The 16350-nt window shown below is 37.6% G+C and overlaps 2 protein-coding genes across 2 annotated transcripts in view; one reads left to right on the top strand and one right to left on the bottom strand.

Moving 5' to 3' along the window:
• Positions 1-1663, bottom strand: part of Fer1HCH (Ferritin 1 heavy chain homologue) — a 40092-nt gene extending 38429 nt beyond the window's left edge. The window contains exons 1-2 of the mRNA XM_019041327.2: positions 1323-1663; positions 518-636 (exon numbers count right to left, since the gene is read on the bottom strand). Coding sequence (XP_018896872.2) covers positions 518-636; positions 1323-1398 — 195 coding nt within the window. The 5' untranslated portion in view covers positions 1399-1663. The remainder of the gene's footprint in view (positions 1-517; positions 637-1322) is intronic.
• Positions 1664-1822: 159 nt separating this feature from the next.
• Positions 1823-10382, top strand: Fer2LCH (Ferritin 2 light chain homologue). Its single transcript, XM_019041326.2, has 6 exons — positions 1823-1973; positions 2121-2228; positions 3444-3556; positions 4958-5122; positions 9144-9278; positions 9958-10382. Exons 2-6 carry the CDS (start codon positions 2129-2131, stop codon positions 10117-10119), a joined length of 675 nt encoding a protein of 224 aa, XP_018896871.1. The 5' UTR covers positions 1823-1973; positions 2121-2128; the 3' UTR covers positions 10120-10382.
• The last annotated feature ends 5968 nt before the right edge of the window (positions 10383-16350 follow it).

Raw genomic sequence — 16350 nt, 5'->3', positions numbered from 1 at the left:
CTAATTCCTCAAAAAACGTGGAGATCATCAGAATTTGATGGCAAAGAAACAATAGGCTCTAATGAATTTTCAGATGATGGGAGTCAGATGCTACACCTGACAGCATTCCTCATTCAGAGGAACATTAAGCACAAACGTCTGACAGCTACAAGCTGATATTTATCTGGAGAGCAAAGTATCTGTTTGTCTAAAAGCTCAGATCTCAAGCTCTACAGAACATCTCAGAATAAGTTCAAGTATTATTGAAAAAGAAAAAAAAAAAAAAAAATCACATCCTTAATTTATAGCGTCAGCTAAAATATGAGCAAAAGGACGATTTAGTGATGCTCCAATCACCGGCAAAAAATGTCCCCCCCCCCCTCACTCACAAATTGATGCTCTTTTCAGGTCCATGAATATTTTTCAGTTTCTAATGCTGTTTGGCCGAATTCTATTTGCTTTCAACTATACTTAGGTGATATACGGGCTGAGGATGCCTAATCAAGATGAGAGTATGTAATTCAATCATATAACTTACCATGGCGAGGTAGGTCATGGAAGCAGTCAGTTCTTGCTGCACTTGGTCTTTCATTTTCTGAACACATGGATCCACCATTGTGATCCAGTCTTGCGGGATGTTGACTTTCGGTAACTTGCCTGAAATATACAGAATAATTTGATGGATAGAAGATACTGTACTTACACATATTTTGGTGCTCAAAGCATAGGAAAAAAGAGTATACTAACTAAGTACAAGTTGATACTTGTAATGTCTAACGTCCTTCAAACTAAGTAGTGACTCTAGTTTCAAAACATCGGTGGGTAACTCCATTCGGTAAGGTTGGGTTGGTGCATTACATCAGTTGACATTATGAGCCACTTTTAAAGTGATGGAGTCAAATATCATCAATTTATAAATGCTGTATATCTTTTGACTGCCTTTCATTTCTGTTTTGAAATAAACAAGGGAGGCTCTGAACAATCCTTGCTATAAAGAATGTCATTTCCAGGCCTCCTCTGGAAGCAAGAGAACTTAGAGGGGGGTCAGCGCCACAGACTTAGCTTAAGAATCCTGGCAATGCCAAAACAAGTGAGCAACCTCCTCAGCGCATTTTAGCCTTGTGACTGAAGTTGTTTTCAACGAATACCCACGCTTACCGATGCTGCGTTCAAGACACGCAAGATGATAGAAAAGTGACTATCAGGGGGAAATGTAAGAAAATGAATTGCAGTGGCGTTCTTATCATCAGAATGGTGAAAAAGTAATTGTTATTAACTCAGTAAAGTTGGAGGAACTTTGCTGATACATCCTTGACAAGTGTGAGAAAAAGCTGGCAACTTACATTGTAATTTTGTGTCCGCAAGCGACTCCGAAGCTGCAAAAGCAGCCAAAAGGAAAGTGATGAGCACGTAATTCATGGTTGACGAAGACAGACGAATTCCTAGAGGACACAAACGGCCTTGTTACAATCAGTGGTAAGGTTAAGGGAGGATGTTAATTCACATGTGAGGGATAAGAAGAGAGAATTTCTTCCGACTACCTTTACCCACACTGGAGCAGAAGGTAACAAAAGAAGTGAAACGAGGTTTCGCTGATGCGGGGTGTTAAGAGAGATAAATCTTTCTTGATGAAACCATGAACATCATCGGGAACAAAACGAGAAAAAACACTTCTAATCACTGCTTGAATCCACTCGAGTATCGCGCACTGATAAAAACACAAAATTTCCACAGATACACACTCACACTGACGAGGTTTACTCACGCACACATCGACCGATGACTGCGCAAAAGAGAGAAGACAACAAAAGATTATCACTGCGCATGCGTCCTTCCCAATCTTCTTGTTGTTTGCTGTGTTATTGTCCTAAAGTTGATTCGGTGCGAAGAACGAGCAAGTACATGATTTCTGTTCCGTTTCACACTTGAATTGATAAGCTGAATCTTCCTCCCTCGAAGGCCAGACTACAGTTCTCAGGATTTCATCTCATTTCGTAAGTTTTTGACGAACAATTTATTATATTGATTTCTTGTCTTGGCTTCATTTTTTCTTGGTTTTCCGACCTCAAAATATTCACCCCCATGGGAGCCTCACTTCCCCATTTTGCTCTCTCTGATAAATGATTCATTCTTGATTTTAGGTCCAATCATGGATGCAAAATTGAGCCTTCTTCTCTTGCTGGGTGCTGTCGCTGCGGCTAGCGCTGAATTTTGCTACAGCGATGTCGTCGGAGCTTGCAGTCCCACAGGTATCATTTCCTTTTACGTTTTACCGAGGCTCATTAGACAGTCATTTTCTATTTTTTCATCAATTCATTACCGGTTAAGAAAATATGAGATGTATATTTTACCATGTGTGTTTCTCTCAGTCATAACCAAAAGTTATCAACTCATCGAATCAGTGCAATTCTGCAGCAATTGCTTTCCCTCTCGATCAGGTTTAGGTCTAGGATTAAGTATACTGCCCGAAGGATCAAATTCCATTCCTCACCTTGTCTACTCAGATAGACAGGGAGAAAGAATTTAAAAGAGGAGAGAAGGTAAATTTTAATAGTTAGAAATCGCAGAGCTCCCACTGTGAGCTCAATGTTGCTGTGGTAGGATACTAAGGTATTTTCAGAAGTGAATTATATTAAGTACCAATAAAAGTGTTTGCAAGGATCTAGAGCAAAAACAATACAAAATTTAATACTAATCAGGAACACATTATTAAACTGTGATAGAGAAAAATATGATTCTCTCATCAGGAAGTTCGAAAATTCATTCTTGAGAACATTTGACTGTTTTTACTTAATTGATACTTCTTGTCAAATGTCAAAGGTGTAATAGCATCATTGTATGAATTGTGTATCATTTGATCACAAAGTGTACATGTTGATAACTGGCCTGAGAGTTGATTTCTAAACATATCTTTCGAACTTTCAGGCTTCTTAGCAAGATGGAAAAAGTTGCACAACTTTCTGTACATTGCAATGTTACTCGGCTCTATCCTGCAAAACTCTTTCCTAGAAAGGTCAACTAATTGGATCGCATTTTGCAAAAAGGAACCAGCGCAATTACAGTTTTCTCAAGATTGTGCAACTTCTCTTTTCCTTTTAAAAATACTCAAAACATGAACAGTATTAAAACTTACACAATGATTTTCCTTTTGAATCGACAATTTTTTGGTGGGAAGCAAAAAAAAATTTGCTGCACGGGGAAATTTTTTAGTTAATTATGAAGTAGCAACATTTTTACATCACTGTAAACGTGCTGGTTCCTTTTTGCTAAATGCGATTCAATTGACTTTAGTCTCCGACTAATTTTTTACATCTAATCGGGCCACGAATTGCAATTTTCAAGGTTCTCTGTTAACTGGAATGGGTACTTGGGTCACCTGACAGATTCAGGAATTGGTAGTTCACAAACTTGAAACTACAAACGGCTTGCTTTTAGCAGACTGTAATGTTTGAATATTCTTCTAGGCTCAGAATTGGCCAACTGTAATGCCAAGTACGGAGCTGCCCACGAAGTAATGAAAGATTTACAGAGCTATGTCAATACACACATAACCCGCAACTGGCAATATCTTTTGATGGTGAGTCCTCCAAATTAAGTCTGCCACCATTTTGTGAAATAAATTTAAAAAAAAAAAACAATATCTGGAAAGAAAATGATTGTAGGTATATGGTGAAATCCAGTTTTGAGAAAACAAGCTATGACGTTTTTGAAATGTTTGTTTCTTATTGTAAAGGAATTAATCTCTGGAATGAATGTTGTGAAGCACGTTTTTAAGGATTATTTACTCTTAGTGTCTGGCTGATTGTAGACAGTAGAAGGAAAGTATGAATTTTTCCGAAGTGCGACACCCTCTCTGTTTTCATTAAACGAAAACCAATTTAAAATCAATTTTCCCTCAGCTGAATTTTTAAATACTAAGAGTACTCTAATAACTGAAAGTTAATTTAAAATGTTACAAAGCATCGCAAATTGTTAAGAGTCGTTGCTGTGTCATTTGGGGGATAATAAGGGATAACTAAATGAAAAGTCTAAAACAAGATTTGTTAAATTAAACTTCATGGTACAAAAAAAAAAAAACCAAGAAATGGAATGCTGAATGCGCAATGTAGTGAAACCATGTTTGCACTAAACTTAAGCAGTGTTTAAACCAATGTTGGTTGACATTTAAGGGTGAATGTCTGAGAAATGGTATGTGAAATCTGTAAGCCCTTAGCGAGGCTTTAGTTCTGGATGTTATGGATGAACACACTTGAATCTCATAAAATTCTATCGAAAGAATTTCCTGTAAGTAAGATGCTTTTGGTTTCCCTCCAGTAAGTATTCAAATTGAGAAAAATTCTCTCCAAATAAGTATATTGAAATTTAGTAAATTGCTATCCACATACGTGCAAATGACGGATGAAGCATTGAAAATTTCCGAATCGATATTCAACCTCTAGATGAATTAAATTTCATTTCTTTGAGGCTTAATATGTGCTCAACTTATCTTTCTACAAGGTGGAGAAATGGTGCTGGGTCCAACCATTTCAGAAAAATTTCATTTAGAGTCAAATAAAAAAATTTTTCGAGTTCTAATGAGTACCAGTGCATTTTTTCGGGTTTTCCTTGTTTTGTTATGTGAGTTGTTCAGCAGCAACAGTAGATGTTAAGAGGAACCCTCCTCCCCCCTCTCATCCTTGTACTGGTACTCACCAGAGCTCAAAACAAATTTTTGTATGACTAATTGAAATTTTAGAAACTTTTTGGCTTTGTTTTCCCCGCGAAATGGCGTGGGCCTATCACCATTTCTCCACCTGGTTTACATACAGTTTGGGCCATTTCATAGTGTTTTTTCTTGCTTACTATTCCATAAATTTCCTCATTGTTTCTAAAACTTCGTCTAATTATGGTTTTTTTTAAAGTGTACATTACATTAACTATGCTGATTCTGTAACAATGCTTTTTGCTTGTCTTTAATTATTTCATTCTCTCATTTTAGTCAACTTACTTCAACAACTACGAGAAAAACCGTGCTGGTTTCTCTAAACTTTACAAGAAACTGTCCGACACCGCATGGGAGGACGCCATTGACCTCATCAAATACATCGGCAAACGTGGAGGTAAAATGGACTTCGGTTTCAGGAAGGAAGACACTTACCGCGCTGTGAGTATACTACCTGTTACTGAGCCTTTAACATATTGAATTCTTAAAAGAAACATTTCTCAACTCCTAGATGGTGTGTTCAATCCTTGCATATGTCGCAGGCAAATAGTAAAATCAGGCATTTTATCAAATGCCTAAGGCAGATAGTTGAATTTTGACGGTTTACACAATTTTGTGAATTCATGGCAAAGAGCTCGCGAGTTTTCAATATTTTTAGGAAAAATAACTCACCAAACCCACGAAATTTTATTGTCTCTACCTCTTCAATTCCTGCTCATATTTGTATATGTTCACTTTATAAAAATTCTGTATTTTATGACATGCTGAAAATTTCAAGATGAAAGTCTGTTCAGGAGCTAAAAATCGTTTAAAATACATAGTGTGATGCAAATTTTTACCTAGAATTGTATCTTACAGGAGCAATTAATTATTTTGTCTAAAATTAGGAAAAGAACCAGCATTTTAATCTAAGTTAGAATATTTTACTATTTGCCTAGGCATTTGACGAAATGCCTGATTTGACTATTTGCCTGCGACACATATAAAACTCAGTGTCAAAATGAATTTTGTAATGGAACAGGAAAAAAAACCATTTTGGAACTGATTTTCTTTTGGAAACATGTGCAGCATTAGTGAATGACTCCATCATTAGCAGAGTAGAATCAAATAAGTTTTGCTCTTGGAGCCATCGTTTTTTAAAAAAGTGACTTTAGTTATTTTAAGACTTCAGCATGTTTTCTGAAGTCCTCATACTCTATGAAAGTCGATTTTAATAGTGGTCAATCTTCGTTTTCAACAAAAATTTTTTTTTGGCCTCTTTTATCACTGGAAGTTAAATTTTTTGTCCGTACCGTAGACCAACTAAACAGGCTTGTTTTTCCATCAATACGTGCAATAATAATACCGTTTTAAGTTTTTTTGCACTCATTGAGCTATATTCTTGTAGAAGAATAAAACAAAATACCCTTCAAAGTTTTTACTTTCAAAATTTAGCCCCCAAATTGCTCTAAAGTCCGATTTCTAGAATTTTGCGCCATCATTTTTCTCCTAAGAAAGCCAGGAAATGTATTTAAACGCTTAATTTTAATTAATTTCTTTAGAACTAACTTAGAAGATGTGGTAGACAACTTTTTTAAAGAATTTCTACAGGTATGCTCTTCTTAAAGCTACAAATTGTACAATTTTTTACTGGTCTACGGTACGGACAAACGGGCTACGGTAAGGACGAAGAGGCATTCGTAAATATTACTGTATGCAAGGGCCGAATTATAAAGAACTGAAATTCATTGGGGAATAAACTGCTAAGTTATAGCATAGCTTATAAGTGCCACTTTCATAAATTATTACAGGCAATAAAGGTAAAAAGAGTAAGTAAATCAGTTTTTCAAAAATAATGAACTGCTTTTGTTTTAAAGTAAACGCATTAAATAATTAGGGACAAATCTTAGAAGCTGAGTTCTTAAAACAAGCTTGACAACGTTAGAACGTTTTAGGTGCACTTTTACAAAAAAAGAAAGAAAACAAAAAGGTAACTTTATCGAAAATGTGGTCACAAATCACCTTAAATAAATATTTAAAGGACGATAAGAAAAAAATAAGTTAGATATTAACGAGTAAATATTAAACGAATAAATTGCTATGAACTTCAGACGAAAAAGAGGACTCAAAGTTCTAAAAGAAAAAATGAAAAAAATAAAAAGATGGCGATCCTTATGCAATCATCGAAAAAAAAGCCTCCTTCTTCTAAGTCGCGTCGTACTAAAAAAAATACGTCTCTCTTTTTTTTTTTAATTCCAAATTTTGGTGATAGATAAAATAAAGTAAAGTGGGATGATCTATCAAACAGCGCACCGATTTTTGGATGACTTTCGCATTTTGTCCGTACTTACCGTAGACCCGGCCGCATCGCGCGTGAGCTACGGGCTACGGTACCGGACGGCTACGGGCTACGGTACGGACGGCTACGGTGCGGACAAATCGTGTGATTATTGGCAACGGTGCTCGGGCATATTCACGCATGTGGTTGAAATTCTGGATTTGAGGTTAGGATATCAGAGCGTATCAAAATATACCAAAATTCGAGAGTTTGAAGTGATTTATGCATTAAAAAGGTAGGTATACGGTAAGGACATCCTAGATGGTCGTTAAACCTAGAAACTCACAAAAAACGGTCAAAATTTACCTTTTCATTCTGGTTTTTTCCTCCTCTCGGCTACAACGTGCACGACAGTTACGAAAACACAAAAAAAAGTAAACAAAGTTCTTCAGTGCTCCACGTTAGCGGACGAAATGATGCTGAAAACAGGGGGCTACGGTACAGGACGCGAATTTCGCAGACAAGGCTGCTTGACGCAAAGACGGTCAATATTTTCACTTATTTGGATGAATATAACTGAAAATAATAAGTTAGGTACAAGTTGAGTGTGAATTTACAGCAGAAGTGGAAGTATTTAGATGCAAGATGATGGTTGTGAAGCGTTAAAGTTGCGCACTTGAGTCGCAGACAGGCTACGGTACAGGACATTTCAGCTGTTTAGGGCCAAAATTCTGATATTAAATGGCAAAAACTGCCTAAAGCGATGTTGGGACCTGATTAAGCGTAAAATTTTGAACAAATTTAAAAAAAAAAAGGTCAGATTTTTCCATTTTGAAGGGCTAAAAAGTCGGGAGACATGGTAGAGCAAAACTTATTTGATTCTACTCAGCATAGCAAAGCCTCTTGCGGGTCGATACCTTAAATTTTTATTAACCATTTGGACTGGACCAAATTGTTTAAAGCCCCATCCAATCTGTGTATAAGATCGTATTGAACTTGCAGGATCCCATGTAATTAATTGTACAGAATCGGCCTACTAGTTTTGTAACTCAGTTCCTAGAAAGGCTGTAAAATCTCACTGAAATCTGGCAAGCACACTTGCACCTCTAACCATCAATCGATTAGTTGAACAGCTCTTCTAGAATTTTGGCAGAGCAGTGTCTGTTGGGACAGAGGTATCAAGACTTGCAGGTCGTGTGGAACTAATGTATGCTGCATTTTGCCATCAGGCGTAAAATCATCAGATGCAAACTGAATAGTTTGAAGATGGAAAAGGTTTCCTTTTTTGTAACCTTACAAGTAAAAATGATATCAAATCTGTCTGATTATTTGGTATCTCGTTCATTAATTTATTCCCCTCTTTTGCGTCGTTAGTGATTTTTCTCTCATCTTTTAATGAACTCACCTTTTAATTACTCACATGAACTTACTCACTGCCTTTTAGAATTTTTAGTGAAGCACTGAACTTTAACTCCTTTTTTACCAAGCTGTAGAGCCTGTTATTGGTGCTTAACAAAGAACACATGATGAAACATATATTTTGTAGTAGATACTCTTGTGTAGTAGATTTTTGGTTTTACAGTTTTTGCCAATCAACTTCATGATGACATTTCTTAAGACAAGTAACCACGAAGTTGATGAAAATAAATCAAATCAGATTCTGCTTCATCACCATAGAGAACAATAAAGTCGCAATTTACTGGAGTGCAGATGAATTAAATCCTTGAAAAACATAATCCTAGCCTTCTATTTGCTGGCGAAGTGAGGACCATACGGCATTCTTGAACATGGCGGCTTATGGGAGAATCGCAGGCTACGGATAGTTTGCGGGATTTGTAAATTTAAATCAATAATTATTTTCGCAAATTTCGCCAATTATGTTGACCAAAGTCGTATAAAATTAAAAAATATACGAAATTACCAGTTTCCATGCAATAAATTTTATACCTGTATTTTCTGAGGGAAGCCTGGACCCTATGTATACGGCATTGCCGGTCACCGCACATTGGTTTCAAGAGTACCAGACAAAATAGCCTCAAATAGTGATTCTATAGGTACTTTAGTACGTAGCGACTCTATTGTACTATTTGTTTATTACTTGATAGTTTTTCTCACTACTTTTCCAACCATCAACCATCTCATGAAAGCATTTTCTTCAGTATGCAAGTATTTTCAACCTCTGTTTTATTTTATGAATTTTTTCAGAATGTTGATACTTATGAAATGCATGAACTGGGAAGTCTTGCAAAGGCTTTGGACATCCAAAAGTCTCTAGCTGAAGAATCACACCACATTCACGGAGAAGCCATGCGCAGGAAGCAAGACTTCCACGACCCAGAGGTAATTCATGATCAGTCGTTATTTTTTTGCATCTTTTTATTGAAGGTCAAGGACTTATTGTCTGAGCCAGAAACTAAAGCTGTGAAAATTTTAGATAAAAACAGATTTATTCTCTCTAACAAAATATTGTATTATGCATGAAAATTGAGGGAAAGAAAAGTACTGCTGAAACGCAGCTGTGTTTATTGAAAATAGTTCTCCTTCAGTTCATTTTAGATGAGTAAGAGCTAAAATAGTTTCACTAAAATCTTTATTATCTCATGGGTTTTCTCCATTAAGTGTAAAAACTAAGAGTAACTAAGAATGAAAAGGTGATAAATCATCATTAATATAAACTTCGAATGATTCAGACTTTCAGTCAATTCCACCTTTTTCTATTTCACTCGAGAGGTCGCCGGATTTTGCAATAATTGTGAATATTTTACACGGATTTGAATTGGGAAAAGTGCTGAAAAAGCAACTTATCTGGCAGCAGTAGAGTCTGAGAGGGACAAGAGGCTGCCTTCCTGGGAAAACCGATGATTTAGCCGGAAATGTCAGTAAAACAATTCCCTCTGTTTTAAGATTTCCAGTTTTCTGGATTTTTAATGCTCATTGGCTAAGAATTCCAACCTACTGTCTTCTTGTGCTTAGGTTTGTACTTAAATTAATAACGCAAACCTTTTCCATGATGTTGCAGGTTGGTTCTTTCATTGAGAACAAATTCGTTCACCAACATGCTGATGCCGTACGTGAATTGGCCGGACACTCAAACGACTTGAAGAAATTGATGAGCAACACAGCCGATCAGAGCCTTGCCCTGTACATCTTTGACCAGCATCTTCAGAAGTCACTTGGTTAATTCCATACTCACTCTCTTTCTCTCCCCTCGTAAAAATAAAAATCATCACTGTGTTAATGACTCCTCAATATAAAAAAAAAAAATCAAACATGATCAAACCTAAAAGGAGGGCATTCCTAAGACTTTACCTTTAATTCAGTTTATATTTTTGTTAAAGATAGTTTTAGTGCACTTTTTTAAAATACCGTCAATAATATTAAGTAATATTAAGTTTCAGTATTTTTAATTGTCTTGTAAATAAAGTTGAACGTTTTTTCCGGTTATTGCTTAGTCCAATTTTTTCCATTCATACCGATGTGTTAACGTACGTAATAGATTCATGCTGATTTCATTAAGCAGCAATACTCAAGATTTTAACCTAGAGTGATTGATAATGCAATCTTCATCAAAGCTCTCTTTTAAAGATGGATCCTCATGAATTTACCGGAATCATTCCAGAATCTGGAAGGATCCAAAATGATTAAATTTTCTACAAGATCATCATGCAAAGAGACTTTAAAAATATTAATGGAACAAAATCAAATGCCTATCCCTTGCGCTGCTGTCTGAGGAGAGAATGCTAAATGAGCCTTCAGGCCTTGCCAAATTTCTTTTGATAAAATATGCATTTTCAAGAAAACTTGTGAATATATTTGAAAGTCTTGGAGGAAAAGGCGCATGAGTGCAGTTTTTTTTAAAAAAATTAGGTATTAATGATTTCAAGTACAACTAGTATTAATGCATATTATGTGGAAAATTTGCTCCCAAATTCTAATTTTTAAGCATAAAAAAGTCAGTTTAAACTTTCTTTCTGCCGTAAGGATCCATGTACATAATTTCGAAACTTCAAACACATATTTCTTGAAGTAGCAAAAACTGCACTTATGCGTTTTGTCCTCCAAGCCCCTCATTTCTCCTATTTTGTCGGGAATTTTATTCATCATTTGATTGGAAGTACCTGAAAACTTGAAGGAAAAATATTAAGTAGAACTTTATTAAATAATGAATATCTTGAACACGAATAGATTGCAATTTGCCGGCGATTGCTAATTGCCTGCAACATAATACTTGAGAATGTTTGTCAAGAAATTAATGAGAAAAAAAATTACTGACATCACAATCACTGTCTGTGCAAATGTTAATTAAAAATTACTAAAGTACTTTATCGATAGTGAAAGTGCAGAAGTGCGAATCTCGGAAAACACGATTTTCCAGGAGGGTAAAAAAACTGTCTGCATTCCTCTTTATTGTCGGTAGAAGGGTAATAATTCATGAGGATAGCAAGAATAAGATGTTTTTTCAAACTCCATCAGCACTTTCAATAATTTCTCGATCTGCTAGAAAATACGGCAGAAATGCCGAGATTCGCGTTTTTGGCACTAAGAATCGACACTTCATCAGGAGATACACATTTTTGCAATTAGTGTTTTAAACTTGTTGGTGGATTTAGATCATTTGGACCACATTTTGCAATGAGGAACCACTTTTTCTGGCTCATTTTGGAAACAACACACGTGACATTGGTTTCCCTAAGCAGAAAGGTGCTTTTATGGAGGAGCCTGAGATAGTGGTTCCTTATTGCAAAATGTAATCCATTTAAAGACTGAAAAAAGGGTTTCACACTTAAAATACCTTATCAGATAAGATTTAGTTGGTCATCGATACTCCATCCATCCATGCTTTACGCTTTCCTAATGGACCTGTGGACAAAGTAGGTACCATTCTTCAATTTTGATTATTCGCAGTTAATCAAAGAAAGCTCATTTTATCCGTGCGAAACTTTTAAAATTCACAACCGCTTTTGAGTAAGTTGCGATCTCGTAAACGGGGACTCTTTCAGTTTCGCTTCAGAATACGATGACCGAACCAAGGGGCTTAAAATACACAATCTGATCCAGCCGCCTGCGCTCTCTTCTTTGAAATAAGACGTAGAGACCAAAACAATCTTATTATTTTTTCAAAATAATATACCTCGGCATATTTCGAATATGCGGCTTTATTTAAAACCCAAAATTATGAACTTTTTGGTCAACATCATTGTACAAGGCGACTCACAATGGTTACAAAAGAGCGCCTTCAAATCAATTCGTAAACTTAATGCGAAATTCTGATACCACTATTCGTCCGTCACGGTAGTCATTTTGCATACCCGGCCATTTGAAGGCGAATCATTGACTTCCGGCAACGGGGTACGGATAACAGCAATGTCATTCCATATTCTCAGGGAGAAAAAACTCCGAAGGTGACCCACCTGACATCCAAAAGGCCCAGCCCCCCGGGGGCTGCCCACCTGGATACTAAGGAGCCAGCGCCGGGGGTCGCCCCCCTGGCCCCTAAGGAGCCTAGAACGGGGGCCGCCCACCTGGCCCCTAAGGAGCCAAAGCCGGGGGCCGCCCACCTGGCACCTAAGGAGCCAAAGCCGGGTGCTGCGCACCTGTCACCTGGAAACCTGACCGACCGGAAACCAAAATCAACGGGATTCGTTATCCACCCGAAATTTTCCTTGACCAGAAATCGAAAATCTTAATTTCTACTTTCCCGGAAATGTGCCGCAATCTAAAAATTGACTCAACTGGAAATCGTTCCGACCGGAAACGTGTTCCAACCTAAAATTTGGTTGTTCTCGGATGGAAAATAACCAATTTCAATACCAATATATCATTGATTTTCCTAAAAAATCGCAAAAATTCGATATAAGCGATTGCTATATCGACTCGGTTACGTTAAAAATCGATTCTACGATAAAAAATACGTAGGTGTCGGTTTACTACAGTCATGTTAGGTGCATTTAGTCATCCATGAATTAAAAATGAACAATTTCAATCTCAAAAAATCGATATAACCGATTGAAAAATCGACTCGTCAACATTAAAACTCGATTTTGCGTGTAAAAATACGTAGAAACCGGTGTGCGTAACAAGTGTAAACAACGATAACAACCCCGTAGACACATCAATTCAACAAGAAAATAGCGAATAATATGGCCGGAGATTGACCCTTTTGCTCCCCCGTAACTCGAAAACGGTTCCTATACTCATCTTGAAATTTTTTCCTGAGTGCTTAGGATATCCCAATTAATTGCATGCATCGGTGAAGTGCAAATAATTTCAAAAGTTCATATTAAATGTACCTCTCAGTATGGACATCATGAGAATTCATTGAATTGAAGAACGACTCAGATCCTTTGCACCCTTACCTGTAAGGCAAGCATTAATATAATCTTTGGTTGGATATTTGATAATACTTACAATTAGTTGGTGTTTATTCAATTTTGTGGTGAAGGTAAGTAAACCGTTGTCGTGAGAGGAGGATTTCCGGGGACGTATGTTCGGATTGCAATCGCATCAGAATTCACGTTCAACGAAAACGCCTTCAAACAGTAGTATAGACAACTAATCGTACTCATCATGTACGTCATGTTACATACTTGAAAGATTGAAGGTGTTTTTCTCCCCTAATTTAATACGGTTCCTGTGAGGGGCATGCGAATGTGAGTGTTTGAGCTACTTTTATTCTATGCTTGTTACGCAGTGTCCGAAGGTACTTTATCAAACTTTTAAATTGTAAAAAACAGTTTTTCCCACTTAGTTAAAAGAAAAATCATGAACAAAATGTTTCAGAATGCGGCCGCGCAAATAGAACTTTGGCGATTTTTCGCCGTTCCGTCTCTACGGAGCGGGGCTCTTACCCTCTTGTGACATGAGTACCATTAAAAAGTAGTCAAATTACTTGAAATTTAGGTAGGGTGAACCACAATAATTAGAAAAGTGACGAAATGCAAACAAAAGCAAACAATTAAGTGACTTTCAAAATGACACACGATATGCCCTTGGTACGTTTTCCTTTCTCGTTATCAGCTTCTCTTGGAACGGCGATTTATATTGAGTGAGTCAATGTTTTGCGCCATTTTGTCGATGCGACTTTTCGCAGAGACAAATCGCGGGAAAGTGTATCGTAGAGACAGCTAGTGCCCTAGGATCAAAATTTTCGCGAAAAATTGTTGACCTTTGCACTGCCGTGCTAAGAAAAAACACCGTTTGAATATTCGATAGTTTCCAAAGTTCCTAAAATTAATCAAGTATTTTGGAGGAATGTTATGAATATTTTTCTTTGACATTTTCAGGTATTTCAGATCAAAGTAAGGACAACGTCGTCTGAAAAATTTGAAGCAACACATTAAAAAATTTTCTAGTAAATTCGGTTTTTATCGAAGGAAACCTTGAAACGTCTGAGGGCTCATACGTTGTTTTTCCTTAACACGGCAGAGCAGGAACAAAACTTTTTTGATCAATATTTCTGAGGGATTCTATTGGATCCCGATTGACAAGTTTCGAGTCATGAGGAGAATCACCGAAAAATTTCATTACGTGGTTTAATGATTCAAGATCAACACAGTTAACATTCTGGATGTAGAAAAAGTGTGCGAGAGCTCATAAAATGCTGAATTACCCGCCACGACAGCAGTTACTTTAGCAATGCTAAGATGTAAAACTAACTGCTGTGGCGGGTATAATTCAGCATTTCATGAGTTCTCGCATACTGTTTCTATATTCAGAGCGTTACATCGACTTTACTTTCTTTTCGGTGAACTTCTTTCTGCATGCATCTACTCCAAGTTCCAAAGCAACATTGATCACAATAAGATGCGATCGCTTATATGTACCGCTGGATAAAAATATACATACTGCATCTGAGTGTTGTGCATGTTTTCTATCCTTTAATTGATTAAGGACCCTCTTTTTTCGAAATGTATTGGAATAAACTTGCAATAAACTGTAAATTGCTCATCTCTTTGATGCATGCAACTCTATATCTTGATTGTTTATAATCGGCATTCATTCCCTAAATTAAGTAAAACTATTGCAACTTCGTGATAAAAAAACTTCGACCTTTTTATTCCACGAATTTCCGACTTTTATTCATCAATAATTGAGTTGCATTCGGATTTTGAACCAACCTCGAGGGGAGTGCAGTTGGACGGATGTATCTTGGGTGACGGATCAAAAACACGTATGTATGTATGAGCCGCTTTTACGGCGCAATAGGGCGCTCTGCGACGCCTATTCTCCACAGGAATCTGTCATGGTAGAGATCCTCCGGAAGGTGGCATCTCTCCATCTCTTCATGGATGCCCTCTACCCACCGTTTGGCTGGACGCCCTCTCCGTCGCCTACCTGGGGGGACCCACTCCAACACCTTCTTCGGCAACCTGGTATCAGCCATTCTCTGCACATGCCCATACCATACCAATTGCTTGGTCATGATATCGTGCACAATCGTCCCCTCAACGCCCATTATCTCTCGGACACGCTCATTCCTGACACGTTCTCTCCTCGAGATTCCAGCCGATCTTCGCCAGAAATCCATCTCGGTCGCCTTGAGCATTTCTTGGGTCCGCTTCTTCAACTGCCACACTTCACTGCCATAGGTGATAATAGGCTTGACAACCGAGTTATAAATCCTCTTCTTGTTGTCTTTGGAAATCCTTTGGTCCCAAAGGATCCCATTAAGCATGGCGATGGCTTTCCTTCCTAGAAGATTACGGTCCCGAATGGCCTGATCCAGTTTCCCATCCGAAGTCAGGTTCACCCCCAGGTACTTGTACTGTTCGCAACTTTCTATATGTTGACCATCCTCCAGGACTATGCTTTGCTGAGCACCTCCGACTGACATCTTTTTTGTCTTACGGACACTAACCTCGAGGCCCCATTTGCGGTACTCCTCCACCAACTTCCGGGTCATATACTCCGCGTCATCGTGATCTTGACTTATGACTACCTGGTCGTCAGCAAAGCATAGCGTGAACAGTGTTTCTTGGTCATTTAGAGGGACGCCCATGCCGGCACACTTTCTTTTCCATTCCTTCAGAACGTGCTCTAGATATATCTTAAACAGCGTCGGTGACAGACAACATCCCTGCTTAAGCCCCTTGGTGACAAAAAAACCGTCTGAAAGCCTTCCTTGGCACTTAATTCTAGCAAAAGCCCCCCGATAAAACTGCTTGACTGCCCCAATAAGTCCTTTACTAAAACCAGTTTCTTCTAGGACTTCCCAGAGTTTCACAAGAGGAATACTATCATAAACATAATTATCAAAAACACGTATCTTCACTATTGTCGATTTCGAGTTAGCTGCATGAATGCAAATCACGTAGCTCGGTTCACGACGTTACAGACTTACTACTGTACTTATTTTTTTTAAATGGAAAGTTACTCGACTTTGAATTCTAAAGCGCGAGTTTTCTAGATCGCA

The sequence above is a fragment of the Bemisia tabaci genome, chromosome 9, assembly GCF_918797505.1.
Source record: "Bemisia tabaci chromosome 9, PGI_BMITA_v3".
NCBI classification, from domain to species: Eukaryota; Metazoa; Arthropoda; class Insecta; order Hemiptera; family Aleyrodidae; genus Bemisia; species Bemisia tabaci.
This window is presented reverse-complemented; position numbering and strand designations above follow the sequence as displayed.